At 39.9% G+C, this 20,442-nt stretch overlaps 1 protein-coding gene across 1 annotated transcript in view; it reads left to right on the forward strand.

Annotated features, from left to right (window-relative positions):
• Window positions 1–20,442, forward strand: part of ELOVL2 (ELOVL fatty acid elongase 2) — a 51,350-nt gene continuing 30,908 nt past the window's right edge. The window contains exon 1 of the mRNA XM_058807311.1: window positions 1–23. Coding sequence (XP_058663294.1) covers window positions 21–23 — 3 coding nt within the window. The 5' untranslated portion in view covers window positions 1–20. The remainder of the gene's footprint in view (window positions 24–20,442) is intronic.

Below are 20,442 nucleotides of genomic sequence, written 5' to 3' on the forward strand. Positions count from 1 at the left end.
GACAGCGCCGCGCCGCCACCATGGTGAGTGGGGACCCCTGCGTCCCCTCCCCGCGCACGCACATCCCCCGGGCCCCCTGGCCCTCTCCTCCCTGCCCCCGCTCCACCGGGGCCGGCGGAGAGACCCCGCTGCCCGCCCGCCCTCCGCCCCGCCGCTACCCCCGCTGCTGCGGGGCCGCGTTCGGGCGTGATTTTTCGGGGGGAAGGGGGAGCACGGCCTCAGATGCCCCCAGCCCACACGGCAGGCACCCGAGCCGCCGGCGCGGGTCGGGTCGAGCGGCTGAGCTTGGGCATTGTAGGGAAGGAGGGAGGGACAGAGGGACCCTTGGGGAGCGGGGGAGAAGGGATGGGGGACAGGGAGCCCCGGGGGCAGCCGCGCAGCACCGGGAGCCCGGCGGGAGCGGGGACAGGCACGTGGAGGAACGCGGTCCTGGGTGGTGGGAGGGATGGATGGAGAGAGGGAGCGAGAGATGGAGCGCAGCCCCTGGGCATCCATCTCCCCCGCTGCCCTGCGCCCTGCCCCGCTCCGAGCAGGTGCATTCTGCTCTACCCCGAGGTGCGTTTGAGCGTGTTACATAAACCGATTATTCCCGTTAATTTGTTATCTTAACAGAAGCTCTTGCTTTAGCCATGCAATCTGTAGTGGAACACTTCCTCATTTTTTTTTTTTTTTCTCCATGTAATGAATGAACAATGGAGTTTTAGATTCTAGTTCAGCATTTAAAAGAGTTAAAGTGGAACAATGAAGTCACCTATTTAGAGAGCAGTGCCGATTCCCAATAGCACATTGTGTCTTTGCAGTCATAGTAATTTTCCCAAAGGGGCTCATCCTGTTTATAAACAGCAATGCATTAAGTGTACCGCCGACCTTACAAAGTAGGACACTATCAAAGAAGTGGTTTGCAGCCTTAAATTTTGAGGCACATTGGGATGAATAATTTGGCAAAGCTTGTTGTATCAGAAGCTTGAGACATGATTAACTGAGCCTAGTTTTTGTTTTATATGATTTAACAACAAAAATACTTTTTTCCCTCCCAAAATGTCTTTGCATCACATATAGTAAATTCTGCCTTCCTTGAACCAAAATTGGTTTGGACCCTTCCTTCCCCCATAAATCCAGACATTAATAATATCCGAATAGTCATTCTATGAATTAACTTCAGTCCTCTTTCTAAAAGCCATGTGTACACCTGCTGTCAGTCTGAATCTGTTTCTCCTGTGTATTCTATTTGCCACCAACTCAGCTTTGGGATGATAGATATGACAAGACCCTACTGAAAAGACCTGAATTGGTGCAGTAGTTTATGCTGCCTGAGCCCCCTTAGAGTGACAATTGAATTGACATAATTGAATTTCTATCAATTTGGAATATAAGCACAAAAGCTATGACTAAATTACCATAGCTGCACAAAGACTTAGTGAATACCAGCCATTGATAATGTGTCCCTTGTGGCAGAGGAAGAAGGTTACAAAGATACCTGGTGTTGCAGAAGGTAATGTACATTATTTATCAGTAATTGGTACAGGTAATACCCAGGTGCTCAGGAGTACTGAGGCAGCAGGAAAGAAAGGTAAAATATCCAGAACTAGTTAAAATCTTTCATTCTAATTCCTTCCAGGACTGAGATGAAGTCAGTTATACTGGTGCAAATCAAGGAAGCATTAATTGGTAACATAGGCATTGGCAAACTCATACCAATGGAAATTATAGCTGAGACCTACCCTTAACTCCTTCTGGTTCCTAGAACTGTTCAATTAACCTTGACATTTTTCTTGAAATGGCTGGAAGCAATAACCAGAAGTCGCCATTCAGAGCTACACGTGGGTTTGGATTAGCAAATTTTGCGCTTCTGTATGTCCAGTAATCTTAGCATTCAGAAGTTGCTAACATTTCACAAGCTTTGTTACTCATACATAAAGGCATTCTGAGGAAAGAATTGCCAATCTGAGAAAGCCCTTGAAGTAGTATAAAGGCTGAAGGTTACTTTGGAAAGAGTGTCTTTGGAACAATAGCTCCTGAAACAAATACCTGAGCTATTGATGAAAGCTGTTGCAGTGATGCTAATGCAGGGTTAAAAGTTACAGCACATCGATTTCTAGATGGACCTGGAGCTTGGGGGGAAGGGGTCATGGGGACATTGGAGTATACTACCAAAGGTATCAGGAGCAAGTGTAGGACAAACAGATTTTTGGCCCAGGTGGTGGGAACATTGATTGAGCACTCCCTTCACTTGTATAGAAATAGAGATAAGCAGGCTTATGTTGCTAGTGTCCTTTAAACTCAACTGAGAGTTTTTTCAGCATCCTGGGTGTTCAATAATCACTATTATTTGTAGAAAGTTGCATAAGAAAACTTTTTTGTTTGTTTGTTTTGAAACTACATTTTGCTGAAGCAGCAAACCACTGCCATCATAAAGCATTTAGTATTTCCTCATCATCCTCACCGTATGAGGGCAACCACAGTGGCTTGGTTCTTCTGTTTATGTAGTTCACTGCAGCTCTCCTTGCTTCAGTGAATCTAGGTCAAATTACACTGGCTCAGGATTTGGCTGCACCCTTGAACTTTAAACCGATTACACATTTTGATTTGTCAGTGTATTTTCCATGGGGTCAAATCCCACTTTCATGGGGTAAGAGGGTGTATAGCACTGCACAGTCATGGCAACTTATGCTTACAAAGAGACTAGGTAGCACTAAGGTAAGCATAAACATGAGGACTGTATTTAGATATTATAGATCCTTTGCCAGTATCTATACCTATACAAGAATCCAGTGGTAGAAGGAGAGACAGAAGCTAGAATATGCTTTTCATTTCCTTCAGAGGTTTTGATACCCCTGTAATCTGAAGTCAACACAGAAAGACACCTAACTCTTCTAAGCATTCATAAGTGTCATGGCCACCATATCAGGATATGGACCTTGGTGTGGGCATACACTGATTGCAGAACATACGCAAAGAGCCCTAGAGAGAGCAAAAAATGCCTCTTCTTTGTTGACTGTAGCCAAAGTAAACCCCTGTCTCATTGTCCATTGGTGTTTGTTAGTTTCTCTGAATACTGCATGAGAAGGATGATTGCAAAGGCGATGTTCTAGCCACTGAACAGTGGCACGCAAATTGGAAGAAAATGTTTTTCATCAGACAGAGATCAGCTCAGCACAAATACCTGATGACACCACATCCAGTGCTACAGCACCCACCAGATCTCTCCAGCTCCAGCAGAGTGAAGAGGGAATGGACTGCAGCAGCCCTGCCATCCAGAACCAGAGCAGCAAGGCAGGGGGTTGCCAGCTGACACAGAATTAATGGGCTATGAGAAAACATGCTGAGAAGCTGCATATAGAACAGGAAAGATAGGCTCTGCTTGCATAGAAACTCAAGAAGAGACACTGAATCCTTTGGCACATGGTGAAATTGATTAGGGAAAAAACCTTCCAGGAACTGTAGTAAGAGTCCACAATTCATTTGCATTCATAGTTACAGATACGCACATACCAAAACCTGCATGCCCTTGGTGTTGATCCCTCTCATCTCTAGGAAGGTCCTCTGATTATTGAAGACTGATCATTGTATCTTCATTACAAGCAGTCTGATCTGTGAAAAAAAGCACAGTCCTCTTGTTCATCAGGAACTCGATTTTACATTCATTTAACTTTATAGCATCGCTTGACTTTATTGAAGAAAAAGGTTAATCATAGGCAAACACTTTAAGTTTGAACCTCTGACTCAATCAAAAGTTGGGAAAAAACCTGCAATAGTATTTTCTTGAGGCATTAGTAAAGTCCAAAGTAAGGAATGTATAAAGGGCTGGTTTATTCCCTTATCTAAGCAAAATTCAAGTGTAAATAAATAGAATAACATCATAATTCTTCCCGTGTTTTGTTAAACACTGCCTGTAAAACTGATTTAAAAGCTGAGACATTATTAAGCATCACACAAAGAGTGTCTGAAGTCTAAATTCAATGATAAAATAATATGTCACAAGTGCTGTCTGATTCGTAATTACAGAAAGTAACAGAGAAGGGAGGGAAATTATGGGGATGGAATTAAGTGCACAACTGCTTGTTCCAGCCAAGAGCTGCTGGGATGAGCCTGCCTGGTGAGGCAGTGGTGGAAAGGTGCGAGGAGGACTGCCCAGTTCTAACAGAGAAGAAACAACCCCAGGACGTGCAGCTCTGTCACATCACAAATGCCACACTTCAGAATTTGAGTACACCAAATTAATCAGCCAATTTCTGAGTGCCTGGCAACAGTGGAGCTTGTAAATCCATTATCTGGATAAACCCTCCATGGCTTCCCTTGTCATATGCTAAATACACGGGCCACACTATCTGAGTGACAGCGTCTTTACCCATGGGACTGCTGCACAGCTGACAAGTAGAGTACAGTGTGAAATAAAGTGAATATTTATGACTTCTGTGGGGCATCTTATCTACCTAATTAACAGCAAAAGCCACTTTAAGTTTTTGAGGAATAGATAAATTCAGATTTAGCAGTGTAATTAGAATTCTTTACATCTTCAAGAAATGACAACATTATATTGCTATTAATACTGGAAGTCTTCTGACTTGAAAGTCTAACAAGTCTAACAAGAACAGAGTATAAATTTAAAAAATTAAATCAATTAATAAATATATTTAATTAATTAATTAAATTAATTAATTAAAATAAAATATTAAATTTAAAATATTTAGTTCATCTAGATAATGACTTTTAAACTGCCCAGAACGTCCTTTTTTTAGTCAAAACTGACTGTGATAAAGTGGTAAAGGTCAGCACCCCACAGTGAAATAAATCACAGGCTCTCTGGTAGAAATTTGTATACAAAGATATGTAATTAGAGAATAAAAAATTAAGATCATTACCTTTTCATCATTGGTTGGAGAGATTTTGATTTTTTTCACCCTATGGAGGACAGATATGGAAATGAAGCAAGAAATAGCTCAAATTCTGTGTCATCATTTGAAAACCAAACACAGCAAGAAATGAAAATTAGAAGTAGGGTGACCAAGTTTCAAATAAATGTCCTAAACCCAAGCATTAGGAGCCACAACCAAACCATTCTTCCCTTATTTCTTAAAGAACTTCCTACAGGATGCTCGTCAGTAGTCACCATTCGTGAAGCTTTTTAGCCAGCAAAGACAATGTGGTACAGCAGCCTAACAGGGGGACTGACTTACACACATGATAAAAAGTCTGCAGCTGTTGTTATTTCCTCTAGGTGACAATAACTGGAGCAGTTTACAGACATTTTGTATCATTAGCGCATTGTCATTAGTGCAGCACAGTCATTAGCATTTTTATTCTGAGGAAAGTGTCGGTCTGGGTGTTTCCATGGTGTAATGGGTTTAAGAGTCTGGGCTTTAAAATTCCAGTTATGTGTGGATTAAACTCTAGGATACCCACTGTTGGGGCTGATGGAGAAAGGGAGCTAATTAGCTTGGGCACCCTCTTATCCTGTGCCAGCAGACTATGCACTGTTATTTGGGTTTCATACAATTTTAAGAAGTGTCCTCGGAGTTCATTAGGGTTCATTTAGGGTTTTAAAAGAGGAAAATTGAGAATTGTTTTGGAGGACGAGACATAAGAGGACTTCCATACCCTCTGTTTTCTTCTTTATTAAGCTTGAAAATCAACTGTCATTTCCTTTCCTCTCCTTGTGCCGTCTTCTTTAAACATGACTGAAGTCCAAAACATAAATTAGCATTTGAAATACAGGGTTTTGCCCTCCAGGATTTAAGGGAGAAATGCAAGGAAGAAAAAAAAGTTAAGGACCAGTTTATAGGAGAAGATATTTCCTTCTTTAATTGTTGTTTTGTGTTCTCAAGTGACACTTTGGAAAGCAGGCATCAGCTTCTGTTTCCTTATTTCCTTATATTACACTTGCATTTTCACATCCAACTAGAAGTAAAACAAGACTGTTTCTTGCATTTTTCTGTAAGCATGGATAAAACTGTTCCAAAAAGCAAAGTGCCTTCAAATTGGCAAGGAATAAATGGTTGGCAAACTTTTTGAGAGTGATTTCCTTGTCAGGGAATTGGCACATCTCTTGGTATGGCAGTTCTGAATATTACTGTCCACACCTGCTTTCTCTCCCATTGCTGGCTGCAGCCAGCCAAGTTACTTTTACTGGAGTTTAAAAGATTAGCTGTGAGGTTGTGCAAGATCTGATCTGGTAGGAGTTGGTATTTGTGCCAGAACCATGTTTTACTGTGCACATGATGTAATTTTTTTCAGAGTTTGTCAGTAATCCATGCAATGCCAGGGGTAAAAATCATTAAGTCTTTATATGCTTTTATATTTATATACTTGTCAATTTATTATTTAAATACCTTTATATATATGAAGTAAATTTACACAATTTGCATTGTGACTGGCTACTCAAAATTATCCTCCTCCCCAAATTCAGATGCTTGTGTGATATGAAAAATACCCCATGCAATGGGATATTTTTTAGAACCAGCTGCATCTGTCCTCTCAGCTGTTAGTATTATGTGTCTTCCTAGGGTAGCATTTCAGTGTTGCTTTGCTGTTACACCAGACTGTACTGTGGATTTAAATCTTAAAATCAGCCCTTCATACCTAGGAGTACTCACTTGACTCGACTTCTTTCCAAGGCATAGCTTTTAAAACTGACAGAAAAGTATGCATGAAGCCAGACAAAAACTCCATATTTTCAAGTTAATGGAGGAAAAAGAAAAACCAAAGACTTAGAAAACAAGTGTATCAGAAACCAGTTCAGATTAGCAAAGTCTTCATAGGTTCCTTTCTTCTTCCCACTTCCTGCTGCTACTGAAAGCAGAAATGAGAGATGTCTTCCAGCCAGCAGTGATCATCATTCTCCAAGTAGTAGACAGCTTATTTATGTGAGTTACCTAAGAAATCCAAATCTTCTCCCAAAAATTAGGTACATCCACTGAAAAATGTGTTAGAAGAATCTGGATTCACCCTTAAAAGCAACATTGGAAATTTTTCCTGTTGCAATACTGGAGCTATTGGCTTTATCTGGCAGCTTGATGATTAAGAGCCATGAGAAGGAGCTGTTCAATCAGTCCTTCCTCAGAACCAGGAAAATTAAGTACATCACATCTCGAGTTTTGTAGTGCTCTTTTCAATTTCCAGGGCTCTTTTTTCAGGCAGAAATTTAGTTACATATTCTCTCTAAGATTTTTTTTTTTTATGTGACAAAAGCATCACAGGATCTTCAAGCTCTCCTTTGAAAGCTGAGATACAGCTTGTGATTTCTTGGTGCTGAAACACATTTGAAACTTTTCCTTAAAACTGGCAATTTGTGCAAGGCAACAGAAGAGGTAGCATTCAGCTTTATTGTTCAGCAAAATAGAAATACATCTCCATTTCAGTGAAAACTGAAATGGAAACCTTTTGGATTCAATGCAGTTATTTCTTCCTTGCTGCTGTAGACTTTGTAAGCCTGTATTTTAATAGTATCTGCAAAAACCCTTCAAAGATAAAAGGCTAGATAAGAGTTCTTTTGATTACAATAATTTAAAGAAAAACTAAAAAATAGCTCTCATAACCTACTTGGAGAAAAAGAACCATTTTTTTTCCCATTTTACATTTACTAAATTTGCAGCATAATTTTATTTCAAATCTGGTAATAACTAAAATGTCCCTTCGGGACTAAATTTAATAGAATTTTTTTTTTCACAAAATAATTTCTTTTTCATCAATCATGAAGTAATTTTCTTCTGTTTGCCAGATACCTTTGGGAGATGTCAGAATTCAGATCAGAAAGTGGTTTGATGGAAAGGTACAAAGTTGAAAGCCAAGACAGAGAGCAGTGTCTTTAAGACAGGTGTAAAAGGGAAAGAAGACAGCACTGTCCCATTTCCCTCCCAGATGTGTTTTCCTGAATTTAAAGGAGTGTGAGTATTTCAATATTCTGGCTTGTAAAACCTCAGGTCTTGCTGAAGCTTGACAGGCATGCAGCAGACACTTAGTAAACCTAACAGGTCCTGAGCACTCAATAGGATAAGGAACATCCTGATCAGCTGAAAATGAGAAACCCATGCTAGTCCCCTGGTCTTAGGAAACTTGGGGTTTCACGTGTTCTTGCTTCTTTTACAAAGGCGTCTCCCCACTGTTCCACCTCCAAAAATGAACAGCACTGATAAGACACTGGAGTAAGTGTAATTCTCAGAGGCTTTCATTGGATGCAATAAGGTGGTTGTTTCAGCAAAGAGGATGCAATATTATTCAAATAATGAGTCAGTGTAAATTAAGAACACTGAAATCAATAGCAAAGTAGATGATAAATGCCTGTGACACTCCATTCATCCATCCGGCATTAGATGGTGTTGGAGAATTCGTTGCCTGAAATGATCATGCATTTGACTCCATAAGCCAGTTTAGGATATATCTTGATCAATACACAGCTGATCAACTCCTCAGGTTAATAATGCAGGTAACTGAATTTAAATTAGGAGAGAGACATACGCACAGTCAGAATGAAGGAGGCTTTCGATTTCAATTAGAGCCCTCAAATAACACAGTGTTTATACCTAGCTGGGGAAAGTACCAGAGGACATCTTCAGACATCACCTCCTACTTTCTTTCTTATAGCCTTCATAAAAGAAATCATTCTAAATAGATGGATTTTCTTTAAAATCAGTGATACTTGGAATCCTTTTGCTTTACCTGCTCACCTAACTCTCACAACTGCCACACATTTACTCCCTCACCCCATTTATAGATTGCACAGACTTAAACAGAGGTATATATTTCTTGTTATAGTTGGTTTTCCATGGGAAAGCTTCTTAGGACTGCTTTTTTGCCTGAAACATCTTAGTACTGTATGACAGTAAATAAACTAGATTTACCATTATTACCTTTGCCACTCTGTCAGACAAAGCATTTCACTGGCAAACAATTATTCTGTGTCTGCTAGTTGGTTTTTCTCCCTTAGTTGGTGTTTTTTGGGGGTTTTTTTGAGTACAGAAGGTTCTGATTTTATCTTTATTATCTTATCTATTTATTTAGTTTTTAAGGTTATCTGTACTGAAACTTAAATCAGCTACAAGAAACATCAGTGTTGTTTCTAACTTCTGTAGAACAAACGTATTTATTGCGTTTACTTATAAGAAATTGTCATCTCTTCAAATAGTTATTCCTAACAGCACACACATGATGCAAAGTAAGAAGTGATGCTTATCCTTCTTGGAAACCTAAGCTGGTGAGGATATTCGTTTTCTGGAAAGAGGTACTTGATCAGTGTGTGTGATGTATATCAGGTCTCAGATACTTCAAGCTGACCTTGCCAGCAACTCTAGTTTTTCTCCCACTCCACTTTGGAGCAGCATTGAACCTCATTGATGCTTAACTATCAAGGGAACCAAAATTTTTCCAAATGATGTCTGTCTTTATAATGGCTGTTTCTTCTGAGAAGCAATTCATTCAGTCTGGAGCGGTGTGACAGTGACAGCCACAGCAGTGCAGGGCTCTCATGGAGCTGTTATGGCACATGGAAATTCCCAGCTTCAATGGTGCTTGACTTTCCAGGTCAGCTTAGGCTGATCCTATCAAATGATCTTCCTGAATGCTGAAGAAAGCTAGCTGTGTGAAAAGCCTCCACCAAGAAAGCTGATCTTCTAATACTGGACATAATTACAAAGGCACAAGATGTATAGCACGACCAGCAATACCCACTGAAGTACTGCATGTTTTCTAGTCATGTTTGCTTTACATATTGTTAGACATCATGACAGGCTTACCCTTTAGAATTTTTTGGGTTTTACTTTTCTTCTTTCAATCAGCAGTAAATGGTAAATGCTATCTACCATCAAGTGATAAATTAGGAGATAAATGTCTGTTACAATTCACAAGCTTGAAATCTGCTTGATTTAAAATCTAAGGTACAGATTTTAGAAGTAGTTATTTTTACTGAAAACTTCATGCTTCTTTCCCAGAACAATTTACACTCCAAATTGAAAAGCTTCCTGCACTGAGTTTTGTGTCAAGATTTGTCACCCAGCAGTTAGACAATTTTGTACATGGGTAATGACCTCGAAGTGAAATTGAAAGGCTTTGCATGTGTTGGAAGATTAAGGCTGAAACCTTAGAAGCTGGGATGTGAACTCTAATCCTCAGCAGCATGCTACAAACACCTCCCCCTCCCTCAAATTCTTTTCTTCCACCTTTCCCAGCTTACATCCCTATAAATAGCTCAGGAAAGGTTCTATCCATTTGGGCAGAAACTACCCAAAGTAATGGCACAGCAAATGACTGCAAACCAAGGAAAAACATTTCTCTAATGGACAAAAGAACACACCCAAGCTGTAAGAACAAGAGGAGCGGAGTGCTGTTACTTTTAAGGATGTGGCTAAAGCAAGATACAACCTGACCTATGTTACCAGTCCCTGCATGGGACCGATAGAAAACATGCACACACATACCTCAGACTTAGTTACCTTGCCTGAGTCCTGCACTCCCTGTTTTTGAAGAGAAATTAAGATACAATTAAGATACAAATTAAGACACAAGCACTCCACTGTTGGCAGTGGGTCCAGTGAGTCTGGCCAAGGAGAATGTTACATCCGTGTGGAATTCTGCTGGTCCCTCCATCAGTCAGCATGGAATTTACCCATAATGTGTTGGGTTATAATTGTGCTATGGACATGCCCCCTCATAAATATCCTGCTTCTTCCAGGGGCAAGGGGATGGGAATTTGTCCTGGTTTAATGCCCTTGTATAATTCAACAACTTGAGCAGGTTAGACAGAGTATGTATCAGGGTAAGTTTTGCCTTTGGGCAGGTACTTAGCCCAGTTTAACTCAGTGTTTATAGGTGCAATTTTCCACAAAGGAAAAACAGCTGGGCAGAATTCATCTTAGTAAATTTAATGTATAAATAAGACACTCAGTAGAGGGTTTGGGGGGGAGAAAAAAAGCAAACTTCTAATAATAAGCATTATTATAGATATGCTTTTGTGGGTTTTAATCCCACTTTGTTCCTTTCTCAGCTTTCTGAATTTACAGAGGTGAGTAAAAATCTTCAATTAGAGGTATTAGTTTTAAATATAATTCTGGTTTTACTGTTACAGTTAAAAGCTTGAAAGTATGGCTTTAACTTGTAGATTTATGGAAACAAGAACTTGGTGGCTGAGTTCTGTAAAAATGCAGGGCAGAAGGGGTTTGGTTTAGGGGATCTATACTAAAGAAGTTGCTGCAGAAGCTAGCCAAAGATATGAACACCTCTCTGTTCCAGCTGTGCCAGCTGCCAGGCACACAGCACCATTTCTTTTCTGCAGGTCACTGCCCTGCACAGCTCACCTGAACTCGGTACAGTGTATTTCAAGAGCTCCAGTTTGGATAGTTCCAATTAACCAATGCCTTTATCTGAGGCAGTAACAGCTGTAGCACCAACAGCCCTGCAGTGCCATTCCCAGCCCAGGGGAAGCACAGCTCAGAGGCCCGTGCATGGCAGTCCAACTCTCCAGCCAGCACTGTGGCTTTCATGGTACTTAAAATGCCACAGATGTTTAGCTCTGATTTAGTTTTTCTGTATGTTTATAAGGAGTTCAGGGCAGTTAAATAATTGCTTCAACTTGAGACTGTTTCACTCATGAGGATGAAAGTATTTTCAGGACCATTGTTACTGAAAAAAAAAGGTATCCTATGTTATAATTTTCTGTTTATGCATGGAACCTTTAATTCAGGAACCTTTAATTTAAAACAGGCTTCTGTACACAGTCCCTAGCTATTGCAACTTTCAAGTACTTCAGGAGTATGAAATTAATACTAGTGAATTTCACAAATTCATAAGATATTGCCTACGTGTATTGTACATGGTTCAGTGATGCAAACAAAATCTGCTGTATTTCATTCATTTTCTTACATACGGTACTTGCAGCATTTTATATGTTAGAAGTGCCTTCTAATTCCTACATCCTGACAATGAGACTTTGTGACTGGTTTGAAACAAGTGTTAATTATGTAGGAAGCTGTCAGTTTTTCCAGCATCTCTTATAGTTTTTCTTTTTTTTTACATGCTTCAGAGGCTGTATTCAATCTTCTACCACTCTTTTGCTTGGCAAAAGTGTGTCTATAAAGGGAATTAAGACTGCAGGAAAAAGTCTGAATTAAGCAATTATTTAGTTAATATTTTACAAGTTGAGTTCTTGCCTTACAGTTTTCTGAAGGGCTGCTGACAATTGCCTGTCAAACATTCCAAGATGTAAAAAGCACCCTAACACTATTTAATTTTATATGTTTACACTTTAGTACTTTAATTTAATTTCTTGTCTTTTAAAGAGAAAAACACACAGCCCTACTTTTAAGTGTGCCCAGAGGAACTAGAAATGCTACCCACACAGATTTTCAAATAGTCCAGCCTTGTCTCCCTTGCCAGCAGCTGAGGACCTCCCAGCACTGATTAAGAAACTCAGGCAAAACTGCTCACTGGGGGAAAGCCCCAGCCAGGGAACACATTTTATAAAATCCTTTTTGATCCCCCTGCCTCTATCAGGAGGGGCAGGCAGTCCCTTGCACATTAATCCCTGCCGTGGGGACACAGTTGCAGACATCTGGGACGGCAACCAAGAAACCTACTTCTTTGGCACAGAGTGCCCTTTGTCCTCCTGCACTGCCAGGATTGTGGGAAAATCAGAGCTCTTGCTTTTGGATTTTTTTGGGGGAGTTTTGTTTTAGTTTGTGTTTTTTTTAACGTTCTTTGTCCAACAAGACATGAGATCATGTGCAGAGGCTGAGGATCTATTCATCTTAGATCGTGAAGTTTGTTGCTGTAGAAAATGAAGAGATTTTCACAGTACTAAAAAGGATATGTTGTCAGCTTGTCCCTGTTTCTTTCTACAGAAAAATAATCAATTGTGTATGCAAAGCACAAAATAAAGTCCTGCATACATTATACTAACTTATGGAATCAGCTTCTCAGCAGCAACAAAATCTGTCTGCAAATAGTGAGGAAAACAAACTTATCATGATATGGCATATTGAGAAAACTGAGCTGCCATATAAACTTGTTGCTGTAATTCTCCTCTACCATTTCATTTGCTCCCTGTGCCCTTTTGGTTTATTTATTGTATGGGTCTAAGTGTAGGATGCAAAATAATTGTTGCAAAAACTGTGTAGTAGCACATGTGGCAAATTTTGGGTAAACACTTTACATCCAGTATATACTTCTGGAATATTCTGTTCCAAAGCTAAATAATCTGGTAAATCCAAAGCCTTAAAAGGGTGATTGCATCCTTTGTTTTGGTAGAATTATTTTCCTGTGCTTCTCAAAGTGCAGCTGGCTGTCTTGCTCTTATATAAGGTGAAATTGTATACTGGTCCTTCAGATGCAGTTTGGTTGGGCATCCTTTATCAAGCCTGGTAGTTTGGTAGCAGGTAAGTTAAGCTGTGCAGGCTTTCATATTGCTGATGTAAAATTCATTCTGACACTGATCTGTCTTCCCAATGCCTCGTAAAGTCAACAAGAGCTGAACAGACAATTAGGAAAGCAACCAAAACAGAATTAACTTCTCTCTAAAAAAACTCATTGGGGTTTTTTGCTTGTAACTTCAAGACCTACCTGTTCCAGAGGAAACTTTCTCTTATTCAAGCCAGAACCCATTCCCAAGGGTTGTTTATTGCTTGAGAAAGTGATGTATTCACTCAGGCTGTTAGAAGGAGGCAGAATTTTTATCTACTGCTTCATTTTTAACTGATTTCCTTTTTGTTTATTCCCTCACCATCATACATTCTTGTCACATCATCACTGTCAGGAATTATGCTCCAGCCCAGGCCATTCTGTCATTTTAAATCTGATTGTTAGAGCAAAGGAAAATGAGGTCAATAATTGCTACCATTTTCTTGGGAACTGCCAGGCTGCATCTGAGGTCTCCCTAGAGAAATCTTCTTTAATTACAAGTTAAGCTGATGTTCCCCTGTGTAGCAGGTAGAATTGAGCAGGATTACTTTTAAAAGGATTGCACTGATCTGCTTTGGTGACAGTTTCATTTTGAAATTCTGATAACAAGCAAGAGGATGGATTATAAAGATACAGTTCTTTATATGATGCTGAAAATTGGGCCACAGCAGCAACTCTTCCTTTTTACTCTTCTTTTAAGGCTATATGAGATCTATTTTTCAGAGCTGAAATTGGCTTGCCTTATTTTAGTGATTACTTAGCATATTCACAAAGAACAGAGCAAATAAAGTTTGGGAATTGTAGAAGGGAAATCATGCAAGCAGTCATTCAAGAAAGGGGATTTTTCACTTGGAAACATTGTGATCCTCAGCCTTTGATAAGATTGAGAAATTAAAAATGTGTAAAGGGTGGAATGCTTTCAAGCACTTCAATTATGAAAAGGTTTTGTAAAGTCAAGTAAATATTAATGCGTTCTTAAGTCACTTTTCTTCTAACCCATACAATTGTAGTGCAGAAACCTTCCAAATGCTTTTTCCTTGTACTTAAAAAAACCCCGAACAAACCTTGAACAGCTGATTAAATTTGCAAAAGCAATTTATCTCACAATAACTGATCTGACAGTAGTGTGACTGGTAAAACAAACAAGTCTTGCCTCATTTTATGTAAGCAGTTAATATTTTCTATGACTCCTAACAGGTTGCATAGTCCAGAAACAAGACTGATGTCTGAAATAGCTCACATACTTACAGTGTTTTCACTAAAATTCTTCTGTTATGCTGGTAGTTTATATACAGACATGAATAGGACGGGGCTACTGGATTCAGCGTTTTGAGCTTTTATTTTTCCAGCATTAATTTCATTACATTGTTATGACAATGAGAAGAAAGATGCGACAAGCTCGCATCTTTCCTAAACCTTCTAATTTTTATATATTCCCACATTCTTCTGCGTCTTAGTGCTTTCTCACCTATGGTATTGATGGTGTTTTTAGCTGATTTGAATCCTGATGGAAAACATAAAGCAGCTATTCCTCCATCCTTATTCCCATGTGTAGGATGAGCAGGTGCAGCACTGAGAAGGACTATAAAACCAAGTGAAAAGAGACCTCTTATTAAACAAAATTTAAAATCTCAAAGAAGAAAGGACCTAAATATTAGTGCCTTTTATCAGAAGTGAAAAGTCTGGAGTATGTTGGCTCCCCAGCTGAAAATGGTTCAAACTCTCATTTCCAATGTGAGTCATCAGCCATCAACCCACAACCGATCAGGCTTGAGAGAAAGCTGTTCCTCCAGCATCTCCTGGTTGTAAAGGCCTGTCACACAGAGCTGAGGTGCCTGCAAAGTTCCTGCTTTTGGCAGCAATCCCCAAAGCCAGGCAATCAGCTTTTAGGAGTTTTACACCAAGTAAAGTGTTGCACAACTCACTTCTCAAATGTAACTGCACTAAAGTAATACATGCTGGGCTTTGGGCTTTCATCATGCATTATTATAAATTTGTCAGTATGAGGCAGAACTTCCCTTCTGCTTCACTACAGCTAAAATCTGGCATTTTCAGGGAGCCATAAGAGCTCTCTTTCTGATACCTCAGTATAACGAGTTGAAACCCAGACTTTTGGAGGAGCAAGGAAAAAATAGAAAGCAGGGTGTTTTTGTTAGCTAGGAAGAGAGAATGCAAACACAAATGCAAAGTTTTACAGTTTGATCTTCATTTTGTATCACAATTTTATAGAAAGGTGAATGTTAGAAGATCTAAAAGAAAATTTAATTTTTTTCATTTCATTGCATTGGGTTATTATCCATTGTGTTTTCCCTTATGTGTGAGATAATTTCACCAATCCCTAAGCTGTTGTTTCAGACAAGCAGCAGCAGGAAGGGCTGTCTATAGATTCACACCTGTAAAAAACATGAAAAGATTCAGCAGTGAAGGTGGATATTGTAGCTATAGATGAGAGGGATTACAGCTGGTGTGGGGCACTGTGGTTACAGCCACGAGCAAGATGGGGTGCAGGCATGTTTTGGGAAAGAACAAGCATAGCAGGTCTCCTTGGGTCGCTCTGCCTTTCTGAGGTGACCAGCCAAAGCCTGGCCTCGGGCTCGGAGACCTGGAGCAGAGCGTGCTTGATGTTTTGGGGGCAATGAGCAAGCTCAAAGGGATCTGCTTCCTCAGGGTGAGGAACACTTGTACCCACAGCTTGTACTCACAGCTGCCATGTGGGCAGCAAGGCAAAGGCTACACCTTTAGTAGGCCACTGTTTCTCTTAAAGCTCTCTGAGAATAATACTCAGAGAGCCATAAGATGCCTAAGGGTGGGTTATTAAGAGAGCTCTGTGTCTTGACTCATGTGGAGGCCACCCAAACTCACATTCCACAGAGGAAAGCGTGGCAATTTCTCAGCCTTCAAGCTGCGAAGTCATCTGCTTCCCTTTCACCAGAAGGAGAGATAACACAGCAGCAGATACTGAAGGATGGGGTTGGCTTTCTGCCACCAGCTGCTTTAGCAGAAAATGGGAATTAAGTCAGGGGAGGTCTGTGCCAAGTCCCTTCTGGCCTTGCTCTTTCCTGTGGTATTTTCTATCTGCCTGTGGGAGCTGTTGGTTTGACTCTGCTGCTCCTCCACTGTGGGCATTGACAGGGGATGTTTTCTGGCTCCACTGTCCCTATTCCTGATGTTCTGGTCTGGTTTGGCTGTGGAAACACCCACAAAAAGTACCATTGGCACAAATGGAACTGCAGAAAGGTGACATTATTCACCAGAGATGTGGAATCTGCATGGAAACTTGGTTTACGTGCATGTTTGCCAAAAGATCAATTTCTAGCTCCCCAAAGCGCAGAGACACATTATCAAGAGGAAGGATTTCTTCTTTGAGCAGCCTGGTCTGGTGGAAGGTCCCTGCCCATGGTAGGAGGGTAGGAACTAAATGATTTTTAAGGTCAAACTACTCTTCTACTTAACTTGAACTCATGTCTGACATCTTTTTATGACTTTTTTAATTGCTTGGGCGGGCAAATCCCCCTGATTTTTTGAGGGTAGTCAGCTATTACCACTATCAAAGAAAAGGGAAAAAGTGGAACTGAAATAATTCATCTCAGCATCTGGATTGGAGTCCCTGCTGTGACACATAATTAAGTTTTCCATAGGGAGACAAGAGCTGTAGTTGCAGAAAAATAAATTCCAGAGTTAACTGCTGGTCTGAGGCTCAGGGCAGGTTTAGAATGCAAGCTGAAGGCCCACTGGAAGATTAAACAGAGAGCAGGTGTGAACATTTGTATCACAGGCACACCTGGCATGCTGGCTGCTGCCTCTATCCAGCTGCTTTCTTATCTTGGCTGTGTTTGCAAGGGGAAGTACTTGTGTAGGTGAAAGATCTGTTTGGGTAGAGAGAACACAGAACTAAAATTGAAGATTAAATTCAGTTTGCCGGTGTAAGCAGCATCTTTCAGCATGCTCCTGGTAATTTAGGCAGTCAAATATTCTGCTTCAGGTTTGATGCCAATACTACTGGCAGCCTCTTGCTTCCCTTCAGGCACTGCTAAGCCCTGTGGTAAAATTTCTCTGGGCAGCAATAAGGAGAATCTGAAGTCATGCCACCCAGATAGCTCAAATGCCAGATAAAATCTCTGGCAATGTGTCTTTCCATGGTTACCAAACTTCACATCCATTCATTTTTTTATATCAGAAATAGCTAGCCAGTCTTCTTGTTGAGGAACCCACTGAAAATTGCATTTTCTTTCAGGCAGTGCAACCTGAGCAGCTGCTCAGGGAAAATCTGCAAGCCTGCCTTCCCTTTGCAGCTGCCTTCCCCTATCTTTACATCCTCAGTAACACCATCACCAACTCAGCCCTCTCTCCAGTGACTAAATCAGCACAAGAGAAGGTGTTCAGCACTTCTGGCTGTAATCCCTGTTCCAACAGCTGTGCTCAATTCCTTCCAGAGAAAACCAACCTATTTGATGAATCAGTTCCCCCACCAATTTGCTTTGTCAGATAACAGGCAGGCCTGCAAGCTCCCAGCCTCACCTAGGCTGCCAACCTGCAGTCAGTCATTTCCAAATACATGCAAAAAATAACCCTCAACTGCAAAAAAAGAAAAAAACTGTCACAAAAAGTGCTGAATTTGGTAATATCAACTAGGAAAATATCCAGACATTTGCACATATGCATGCAATCTTTATCACTGGAATGAATAATATATTGCATAGTATAAAAGAATTAGTAGGAGTAAAATATGATCTGGTTAAAAGACACTGAAAATCAAATTTTTCAGACCAGACACAGCTCTCATTAAGACCTTTTAGAAATACTGTATTTTTCTCAAACACAGATGGTGCTATTCTATGCTACCTTCAAAGATGCTCTTGAAGTTTTAAAAAATAATTTACTGACCACAGTAACAACATCTTTCTTTCTTGGAGTGCTTACAGTTTAATGTGAAAGTCTTTAGAAGAAAGAGGAAGAGAAACATACAAAGACTATTCATGTTTTATTTTCTGTGCTAAAGCTGGAATGGCGTTCCTTTTTTTTTTTCCATATTTTTCAGAGATTTTTGCATTATATTAAAATATATTACACAGCCTGCATTTCCAAAACAAAGATGCAGCTCTCTCTTTTCTTGGAATTGTAAAAGAATGACTATATTTTTAGACTGAGTAGTTCACACATAGTTCTTTTGTTAGTTATTCTTGTCTATTTTGTGCAAAGTAGGAGCATTACCAAATGTTGTCCACATAGTGTAGGGACATCTTTCCAGACCCAGACCACCAGCAGGACTTCCCTCTCTTCCCTTGGCTTCAGTCACTTCTGTCACACTAAATTACATGCCTTTGAAGGAGAGGTAGAAGGATTCAGGCAGTGAGATTGCTACAGCAGCAAAACCATTTCCCATGGATCCATCTCATGTTGGCTAAAGAGCCCTTTAGTCAGCCCGGGTTACCCCAGAGGGCTGTGCTGCTCCTGGGAGCTCTGGCAGCCCCACTCTGCTGGGTGAGGCTTCTATGGCTCAGCCCCTAATCCTGGTCAGCCACCTGAGGGGAGAGAATGTCCCAGAATGTGGGACACAGAAATCACCATGTCAGGCAAGGACTCAGTTTCTGTCTCTTCAAATGATTAGTCTAAAATGCCAATAAAGAAGATCTAAAATAATGTCTCTTCTAGCTATTTTTTCCCTCCCTCCCAGTACATCCATGGGACACAGCAGCAGCCTCATGCCCCGTCTAATTGTGTTTCTTTCATGAGCTCACTCCAGCTTGTTCCTACTCTCAGTGAGATTATCTAGCAGTGAGATCAATATATTGAGCATAAATTACACAAAGCAGCAATTTATTGCCAGCTCCTGGATGTCCTGCCTCCCAATTTCATTAAATATCTCCCATCTTATAAGACACAATTCATAGAAACATCTGCCTCGCCTTTCTGCCTTCAGCTTCAACTTTCACTGCAGTTCACATATAAATCCTTAAATAAATGCTTCCTTTGGGGATTTTTTTAGTAAAAATTATATGTATCTGTTTCCTCTACAGATATAGCACACAAATCATAGAAGGTAAAGATGACAAAACCCTAGAAGGTTGTCTGAAGCGATGGAGAATTGTCTCTCACTGTACATCTTTGTTCAAGAGTAATTTTAAATGCTTAAAGCAATAAAAAGCTAAACAATTTAATCTATAAGCAGTTCTGAGTTGGACTCAACTTTCCTTAATTTCATCCTCTATTTCAGCCATTCTAGAGCCAACACTACCATTTACAAAATCTTCTTTGATATTTGTATATTTAAATATATGCATAGTAGCATCTAAGATCAGTTTCTTTAAACATGCTACTAAATTTGGATTCATTCCTGTACTTCGCAGACACTGACTGTATGCAGAGCAGAACTCTTCAGGGAATCAAAGAAAAATTGCCGTTTAAATAATAAAATAAATCATGTATGTATTTTCAATCAGGGTACTTTAAAATATCACTGTTACTTCCAGGAGCTGTATCAGAGAGCAGAGGCTGGCACCCATTTCCACTTTTTCTTTGAAGTTTGAAATGAGATCTTGTTTTGTACAGAGTATTCTAATTTCCAGGTAGCTCTGTAAGAAGAAGCAAATAATTATGTCAGATTTTTGAGGCAGAGAATGACATTCAAGGCTTTTGAATTAAAAAAAACAACAAACCAACAGTAATACAAAAGGTTTCCAGATAGCATAAGTAAGATTGAAAGTAGTTTATTCATCTGTAAGAAGTTTATTTCAGAGAGTTTTTTCGTGTTTCTGTCGCATCCAAGTAGTTTGGCTATAAAACTATAGAAAGAGCCAGCCTAAATCACTTGAGGCAGTGCTTTCACTGATCAATAAATAATGCCTAATGGCAAAACACTGATATTTTGAGAAATCAAAGGTATTTTTGACAAATCAGAGTTATTTTGATTTCTGCACTGTTTAGATAGCATTTACCTAATTTTTACATAGCTTATACTACTTTTGCTAAAACCACTAGAAAACCAGTAGATATTGGTCTCTCGATATGTCTTACAAAGATATAAAAATATATAACAAGAAGTGATATATTTTTTACATA

This window comes from Ammospiza caudacuta, chromosome 1 (genome assembly GCF_027887145.1).
Source record: "Ammospiza caudacuta isolate bAmmCau1 chromosome 1, bAmmCau1.pri, whole genome shotgun sequence".
In the NCBI taxonomy this organism is placed as follows: domain Eukaryota; kingdom Metazoa; phylum Chordata; class Aves; order Passeriformes; family Passerellidae; genus Ammospiza; species Ammospiza caudacuta.